This window comes from Tupaia chinensis, unplaced genomic scaffold, assembly GCF_000334495.1.
Source record: "Tupaia chinensis unplaced genomic scaffold, TupChi_1.0 Scaffold000574_1, whole genome shotgun sequence".
Classification (NCBI taxonomy): domain Eukaryota; kingdom Metazoa; phylum Chordata; class Mammalia; order Scandentia; family Tupaiidae; genus Tupaia; species Tupaia belangeri.
In genome coordinates, this window is record NW_006160088.1 from 340,422 (window position 1) to 349,542 (window position 9,121).

General features: G+C 42.1%; 1 protein-coding gene across 4 annotated transcripts in view; it reads left to right on the forward strand.

The window, feature by feature from the left end:
* The first annotated feature begins 800 nt into the window (after positions 1 to 800).
* IGSF5 (immunoglobulin superfamily member 5) overlaps positions 801 to 9,121 on the forward strand; it is a 61,453-nt gene continuing 53,132 nt past the window's right edge. Inside the window, exons 1-2 of one of the 4 annotated variants that reach the window (XM_006158165.3) lie at positions 801 to 1,036; positions 4,604 to 4,679. In XM_006158165.3, the coding sequence (XP_006158227.1) occupies positions 4,622 to 4,679 (58 nt within the window). In that variant the 5' untranslated portion in view covers positions 801 to 1,036; positions 4,604 to 4,621. The remainder of the gene's footprint in view (positions 1,037 to 4,603; positions 4,680 to 9,121) is intronic. The other 3 variants (XM_006158166.3, XM_006158167.3, XM_006158168.3) reach the window with 3 other exon arrangements.

A 9,121-nucleotide genomic window follows, 5' to 3' on the forward strand; every position in this document is an offset into this window, starting at 1 on the left:
CTTCTGAGAGAAATTCTGAGAAGGCTCTTTTTTGGCATTTGTGGAATCTCAAATGTCTTCAACTGAAAATCATCTGTATGCCTAAGTGGCATGTTTTGGGGTGGCATATTCTGATCCCTTTCAACTGGAAGGGACAGCATTTTCTCCCTTCTATTGCTGTCTGGGTCTTCCTTTAAATGTGTGACCTACATCTTCTGCTGGTGGCTGTGTAATAGGCAGATGCTCTTGGGTCCAAGTCTCCCTATAGGACTGGAATATAACGGAGGAGAAAAGTCAGATATTCAGAAAGAATCACTATAAAAGCAGATGGCCCAGTATGATGCCATGCATCAGGGTTTGGGAGACGGTCTTTACTAGAAGTTGTCACAGTGCCTTGAACAGGAAACTGCTGCACTCCTGAAGCTGTCTTATTCCAGAGGCCTCACCCTTAGGACTTTTTTCTTTCTTAAAAGGACTTGTTCTTGCGGATGTCTGTCTGAAAGAAGGAACCGGTTTCTCCAGCCCCAGGCCTCTGCCAGGCACCAAGAGGAGCAAGGCTGACTGGTGAAGCCGACGTCCATGGGCACTTAGGGCAGGAAGGAGCCCGTCAGCCTCCAGCTGGTGGAAAAGGACAGCTGGACTGGGGAGAGGGTCTTGGCTCTGAAGGACTGTGGAAGTCTCCAAGGAGGGAGAGGGAGCGGAGTCCCCTGTGGAGGTGTGGTCCGGAGGCTTTTGCCTTCTCAGCCTCCAGCCTGGACTTCCTGTTTGGCTGCAGTTTGGGGCTGGCTAATGATTAACAGGGAATATGCGCCTCTGTGGAGCTCCCACCTTTCAGGAGGCTGGGGCCTGTGGCAGGGCCACCTCTGTTTATAGCCTGTCCTGTGACGTGAAGGAGTCATTTCGTCAGGAACTTCCTGTTACTGTGAGAGGGCTCGGAACTCACTAGTGTCCAGACTGGCTTTGTTCCTGCGTCTGTGTGGAGAGAGAACAGCCAAGGAGCCTTTTGGAATTCGAGAACCTTTGCCGAAGCTCCCACAGAGAGATTTACCTGCCTGAGGTGAGACAACTCTGGTTTGTGGCTCTCCTCCAATGGGTTGTCTAGTGGATTTCTCCACAGGGACCCCTAGAGCTGGGTTTCCCAGGGAGGAGCTGGATGATCACGCACATAATCTTTGTTTTCCAACTTCCGCACAGTTAAAAATGGAGAGTTCAGAAATTTGAGACGAGTTCTAATGAGTGAGTGTCACTTTCACAGTGAGCTGTTCTTAGGATGTGTTGAAAACTGAGACTTACCTGGAATTTAGGGTGCTGGTATCCAAGTGCTGAAAAATTACTGTGACTCGTATTGTTCACTGGACAAACTGGTAAATGCCATTTTCCTCTAACAAGAAGGGCTTTTGAAAAGTAGAATTATTTCAAAGACTCTGTAAGTTCTGAGATGGTCTGCCCCATGTAGGAGCACACAGACCTGGAGTCTTCGAGTGTAGAAGAAATGTTGGTGTCTTTTTAATTTAATTTAATTTAATTTAATTTAATTTAATTTTTAATTTTGCCAGAGAGTGTGTGTGTTTGCTGGAGACAGACAGAAAGGGGGAAGTGAAAAAACATTTTCCATGGGGAATGGCCACACCAAAATTCCTTATCCTCTACTCTTTGGGATTTTGGATGCACATACACATGCACCTGCTGTGTTTTCAAACTGTCAGTTCTGGAATTTGAACTGCTTGGTCAGCCATGTGGGATGCGACTCCCTTAACCACCATGGCATGGTCCAGCCTGAGGTTTTTCTATTTAATATGGAGGCTGTGAGTGAGCCCCACTCACGGTTTGTTACAGCTAATTCCCACTAACCCTGAGAAACCACCTGCCCTCTTTCCTGTTTGGGCTTGTGTTTCATACTGCTCCCTAAAACAGGACATTTGCAGGTACATGGGAGGTTACAATATCAAACTATCTCCAACAACCCATAAATAGGGGTTAATTAAGTGAGATAATGAGATTTAGCAGTTCTATTCCTGAGATGACTAGTATGGTGAGTCTTGACAGATCTTCTGAGTGTTCTTGCCTTGTCAGTGTAGTAAGGAATTTGTGAGGGGTGGGATGTGTTAAATCCTGTCTGTTTAATGTAATTTAATAAGCCTTAATATTTTAAAAAGTCTTTCAACTTTTCAGCTAAAAATAGGCAATTAAAGTCTTCCATAATGAAATAAATTAGAAGTTAAATCTCAGGTCTCTGTAAAACTAACCCAAAAAGATATTAACCCCCAACACCTGGCATAGGCCCTCACTTAATTAAAGCAACTTGCCTGGTTTTAGTTAAATTTGAAATCAGCTTTAACAACATTTTAACTGCATATACTCTTCAAATACTGCCCCCCACCCACCTCCCAAATTGGTGTGCTGACCCTGCAGTGCAATTTCTGGAGCTCTCCGCATGTAGCTGACCTGTTCTGCTAAACTCTTTACAGTCTCATTCTCTCGTACTGAGAAAAAATGAGAATGGCATGTGAGGATGTTGGCAGAATGGAGCATTAAGTAAGTTAAGTCATTTCTTTTTAGTCTGTGGCCTGAATCAACTTCGTTATCAGTGACTGGATGCATTTCCTAATGGACCTTAATCTGTTGCTTTAGTTTCAATAACACTGGGTTCACACTTGCCAGTTACTACGCTCAGGAGAATGTGTAACCTTTTTAAACTAGATGGCTCAGTTTCCCCATCGTCCTCAGCTACAGCCTTGCATTCCAGGGGACTGGTAGAACCATCTACTTGTCAACTTGTGTTGATTGAACCTCGAAAATTTGTAAATGATTTATTTGGTGCTTCTTAATTCTGAAACTTGGATCAATCTTGGAAGGCTATGGTTTCATTTTGGTTTGTGTGCAGCTGCTGTCCAATTTGTTACTGAGTCATAATTGTAGGGGTTTGTGGGATCCACTGTAGATTATTACCAAGGGTAAGTTTTCCATCATAGGATCTGAATCTTGGTCTTCCATATGGCTCTAGTATCGCAGATGCAACATACTAGCATTTGTGCCACTGTGGCTGGACCTGCAACACAGATTTTTAGACCCTTACATTAAACACATGAGTAATTATATTTCAGTGCACAGGCCAAAGTTTGCTTTCGGAAGGCATCAGGAAAACAAAAGGGGTAGGAACCCCCTTTTTCTTCTCATGAGCTGTAAATACTCAGTTACATGTGAAATATGTGTTAGTTTCTTAGCTCTAGTATCTTGCTATCTTTCACAGAAACATTCTGTGTGTTATTCAGCAACTTGAAGGTGTCATCAGAGGAGGTGTAATTGTCCTGGTATTCATTCCAGGCCCTGTGTTTCAGCCTCAGGTGGTTTGTGGGTCTGCCTTCTAGGGCCTGTAGGAGAAGAAAAGAAACCAGAGCTCTGGATGAGGGTGTCAACACATGATATCACTCTGCCACAGGGCATGAAACCTGGCACTTCACATTTTGAAGGAACAAGTGGAGCCCCTCTCAGGGCGGTGTTGTCTGTGTGGATGCCAGGTTGAAGTGAGAACCACCCCAGGTCACTGAGCTCTACACATCGATGCTGTGGAGGAATGTTTGAAATAAAGAGACCTTTTCCTGAGGCTAAGGAATGTTGTTTTTACAAATGGCTCAGGGTATGTTCAGCATTTAGGTGATTTAACCCTAAATGTTCCAGGGGGACCACGTTGTGTGGCGAGTGCCTTGGATAGGCCTGATCTGGGAAGAAGGAAAAAGCAAAAAGAAAACATGCAGGAGTGAGCAAAGCTGTCAAAGAACAAAGAGTCTCGAGATGTATATGGTACAATGCTCTCTTGTGCCAGCTGGGTGGCTAGGTCTTCCTTGGTTGATCTGGGCTTCCCCTAGCTCTGACTTTGTCTCTGTCCACTCACCCTTTGCTCTGACGCAGAGCCCTCTCGGCAGTTCTTCAAACAGGCCTGGCACAGCTCCACCCCAGGGCCTTTGCACCTGCTGTTCCTGTGCCATGATGGCTATGTGATTGTCTCGTCCCCTCATTCAAGTGCACCTTGCCAAGAGCCTTTCTCTGACCATCTTGTTTGAAGTGATAGCCAGCCCACTCCCTGTACACTCACCTCTTCTGGCTTAATTCCCCCTAGACTGCTTGCCACCTTCTAATAGGCTAAATCATCTATTTGCTCATTTTGTTACCTGTCTTCTCTCTTGAGAATGTAGACAGAATTTATTTTCTCAATAATTAAAGCATTATGATCTAAATGAATCACAGTAAGCCCATGCTCTTGGTTCATGGTTCAGTGGTCAGGTTATCCCATTTGCTTCCCAGCAGTTTTACGTCGGTGTGTGGGTAAGAGCACTTAATTCAAGGATTCTCCTATTTGTGCATACACAAGGATATCCAGCAGGCTTGTTTGAATTCAGGTTGCTGGGCCCACCCTTCAGAGTGTCTGCTTCATTAGATCTGGGGTGGGCCTAAGAATGGGCCTCCCTAACAGGCTCTCTGGGGAGGCTGCTGCTGGTAACCATGTGAGGTGCACTGATCTGATCTACCCCGGACACTCCTGAGCTGCTGTCAGTGGTGCACAGACCTTCTCTGACTGCAGACATGCCTCGGTGGTGGCTGTGACCTGCTTGCTTTACTTTTCCAGGTAGAAGACCATGTGGAGATGGAGGACAGCTGGAGAGGCCTCCTTGCTGTGCTGGGCATCCTGGCTGGGTTGACAGGTAAGGCTCACTGAGCATGGTGGACTGTTTCTGCACACCCCTCAGAGTGTGGGATGCAGGAAACCAGGTGGAGACACGCAGAACACACCAGTGCCAAAGGGTCTTCCTTAGGCCCTTCCCATGGTGTCTTCTTCAGTGGGACCATGTTCTGTCGTTTCAACTTAAGCTCTCATGGAGATGGGTGGTCCCATTACAAATCCCAAATTTGTAATGCATGCCTATCAGTAACAAATGCTGAACTCCTTGATGCTCCAGCTTGGGAAGTTGTGTGAGTAGAATGATCTTTATTTGTAGATTCTGCTCTGAATAGACAGCACAGCCTCTGTGTGCCAAAGGACTCTTCCCAGTCATCTTCTACTGCCTTGTCTGTAGCATTCACCCATTAAATACTCACCAGACACTTGTTATGCACCACTTAGTTGCAAGCGCTGGGTTATAGAGCTGAGCAAAACCAGGCATAGTTCTTGTTCACATAAAATTTAGAGACCAGTAGGGGAACAGACATTCATTGGGAGCAAAAATAAATAGAAGGTCATGGTAGTGTTTCCAGCAAACTAAGTCTGGGTGTTCTACTTGCAGATAATAAAACGAGAGGCAGAAGCTGGAGAAGAAGGGCATTTATTTCTGCAACTGGGTTATAGGGAGACAGGCAGCAAGAACCACTGAACTGTCTCACAAAACTCAGCCTGTGCTCAGTATTTATAGATTTAAGATATGAGCATGTGCAAACCATTCTTCACAACAATGAATCAATTACTTTCCTATGAGCAATTGTCCTGATTCTTGTTTTTCTTCAAATATCCATTCCTGGTTTTTCATCTGACTATTCCTCAAACAGATCTCCCTGTGACTCAGTATTTGGTCAGATTGTTCTTACAGGCCTTTCTTAATTTCAAAATGGCTGCAGTTCTGCTGAAACTCGGGCTGGCCTGTCTCAGTGGTGCAGGCAGTAGGGTACCTCTGCTCAGTGCTGGAGCCATATGGGAAGTCCGAGTGTTGGATCCTGGGTGGCATGTTCAGGTCAGATAGCTGTCATCCCACTTCGCTGCAAGGTTGGGGGAGAATCAGGCATGGTGGAACTCTGAGGTGGTCTCGCTTTGTCTTGTGGGGGAAATAAATGGACAAACTTTAAAAAGAAGAGAGGAGGAAATAGAAAAGGAATGAAACCAACACAGTGACAACAATTTTGCAGCTTTGAGTTGCTGTTATAGAATAATTGAGCCAAAATAGGGTGGTCTGGAAGACTTCCCTGAGGAGAAAACAACTGGCCCAGAAGCAGAGCAGCTAGTGCGACTTGCATTCTAGGCTGGCCACTGCACATAAAAGCCCTGGGGCTAGAAAGAGCCAGTGAGTTTGGTGGACTAAAAAGGTCTAGTGGGGTTTAGGAGTTGGAGAGAACATTGATGTGGGGCTAAGTCAGGTCTTACAATGTGATGACATTAAGGATTATCTGGTCTTTCTTTCTTTCTTCTAACTTTTTATCCTTGTTAGTATTTTTTTTTTTTTAACATTTGATCACTATACATCATTTGGCTTGTAAAGAGAATTTATCCAACATGAAATACACCTCAGACCGAGCCAGTTGAGAATACCATACACATTATCGTCAATAGGCAATAAACCATATCCGTGTCCCACAAATGTCTTGCTTCTCTATTTTTCCTTCCTGATTTCCTCCCTATACTCTTCCCTTCTCCTACCCTCCCTCCACACTCCAGTATCTCCAGTGTCCATAACTATTTTCACTGCTTTTATGTCCTCCAATCTTTTAATCTCTACCATAGAGTGCAGACAATCGGTATATATATATGGCCGAATAGTATTCCACAGAGTGTATGTGCCATACTTTTTCAATCCATTTATCTGTTCATGGATATTTGGGTTGGTTCCAAATATTGGCAATCGTGAATAATGCTGCAATAAACATTGATGTGCAAGTGCTTTTCTGAATGAGTGCTCTGTCCTTTGAGTAGATACCCAGGACTGGGATTGCTGGATCATATGGTAGTTCTATTTGTAGGTCTTTGAGGAATCTCCATATTGTTTTCCACAGTGGCTGGGCCCATTTGCATTCTCACCAACAGTGTAGGAGAGTTCCCCTTTCACCACAATCCCACCAACACTTACTACTTTTGTATTTTTAATCTTCACCATTTTGACAGGAGTTAGGTGATATCTCATTGTGGTTTTACACGCATTTCCCTTATGGTGAGGGGTGTTGAGCATTTCCACGTATGTTTTTTGGCTGTTCATATGTCTTCCTTAGAGAGTTTTTTTGTTCAGCTCATGTTCTTATCTTTTAATTGGGTTAATCATTTTTTATTTTCTTTGTTTTTGGTAAGCTGCTTGAGTTCCCTGTGTATTCTGGTTATCACTCCCTTATTCAAGGCATAGTTTACAAAACTATTCTCCCATTCTGAGGATTGTTGACTCACATTAATTACTGTGTCGTTTGCTGTGCAGAAACTTCTAAATCTGATGTAACCCCACTTGTCTATTTTGGGGATTATTACTTGTCCTTTGGAGTCTTATTTAAGAATTCTTTGCCTGCCTCAGTGTCTCCCAGAATTTCCCCAGTGTTTTTCACCAGTAGTTTTATGGTTTGAGGTAATAGGTTCAGATCTTTGGTCCATTTTGATTTGACTTTTATTAATGGTGAAAGATGGGGATCCAATTTCATTTTTCTGCAGGTGGATACCCAGTTTTTCCAGCACTATTTGCTAAAAAGGTTTCCCCTTTCCCAGTGGATTGACTGGTACTCTTAGTCAAAAATTGGTTGGCTGTAAGCTTTCAGGTTTATTTCTGGGCTCTCTATTCTATTCCATTGGTCCACCTGTTTGTTCTTGTGCCTACACCATGCTGTTTTGATTATCACAGCTTTATATTATATTTTGGGGTCAGGGAGTGAGATGCCACCCACTCCATTCTTCTTGCTCAGGATTGCTTTGGCTATATAAGGTCTTTTATGATTCCAGACAAAATTTATGATTGTCTTTTCTAGATCTGTGAAGAATGTCTCTGGTAACTTGATTGGGATTGCATTAAATATGTAGGTTAATTTGGATAGAATTGCCATTTCGATTATATTAATTCTTCCGGTCCAAGAACATGGGATGTCCTTCCACTTTTTTGTGTCTTTTTCAATATCATTTTTTAAGATTGTCATAGTTTTCATTGTAAAGGTCTTTGACTTCCTTAGTTAGGTTTATTCCTTGGTTCTTATACATTTTGTGGCTCTGGTAAAAGGAGTTCCTTTCTTCAGTTCTACCTCATGCCTTTTATATTGTTCTCTTTTCTGATTGCATTGGCTAAGACTTTAGCAATATGTTGAAAACGAGTGGAGAAAGTGGACAGTCTTGTCTAGTACCAGTTTTTAGTGGAAAAACTTTCAGATTTTTCACAGTCAGTATAATGGTTTTTCATATATGACTTTTATTGTGTTGAGAAATGACTCTTCTATGCCAATCTTGTTGAGAGTCTTAATCATGAAGGGATGTTTTATTTTGTTGAGTGCTTTCTCTGAATTAATTGAAATGATCATATGGTTTTTGTCTGTTAATATGGTGTATTATTAACATATGGCAAGGCAATAACAATAAATTATGTTTATTACCTTGACTATGTCGAACCACCCTTGCATCCCTGGAATAAAGCCTACCTGATTGTGATGTATAATCATTTTTATATGTTGTTGGATATGACTTGCTGGTATCTTGTTGAGAATTTTTGCATCTATATTCATCAGAAGTATTGGTCTGTAGTTTTTCTTGTTTTTATTATTTTTTTCATGTCTTTACCTGTTTTGGGAATGAAGATGATGGACGATCATAAAATGAATTGGGATGGTTTCCTTCCTTTTATATCTTTAGAAATAATTTGAGTAGAATGGGGGTTAACTCTCCTTTAAAAGTTTTGTAGAATTCAGAAGTGAAACCATCAGGACCTGGGCTTTTCTTTGCTGGGATGTTATTTATTACTGATTCAATCTCATGACTTGTTATTGGTCTGTTCAGGTTTCTATGTCCTCTTGATTCAATACTGGTAGACTATATGCATCCAGGAATTTGTCTATCTCCTCCATGTTCTCTTGTATGTTGGCATATAGTTGCTCATAGTATCCTTTAATGATGTTTTGTACTTAAATTGCGTCGGTTGTAATATTGCCTATTTTATTATGTATTTGATTTATCTGGTTTCTTTCTTCCTCTTAATTGGTCTGGCTAATGTGTGCCAATCTTGTTAATCTTTTCAAGGAACCAGCATTTGCTTTCATTTATTTCCTTATAGTTTGTTTATTTTTCTATGTCATTTATTTCTGCTCTATTCTTTATTATTTATTTTCTCCTGATATATTTTTTTTCAACTCCCTGAAGCATGATGTTTGGTTGTTTATTTGCCACCTTCCCATCTTTTTTTTTTTTTTTTGAGAGGTTTTTGCTACA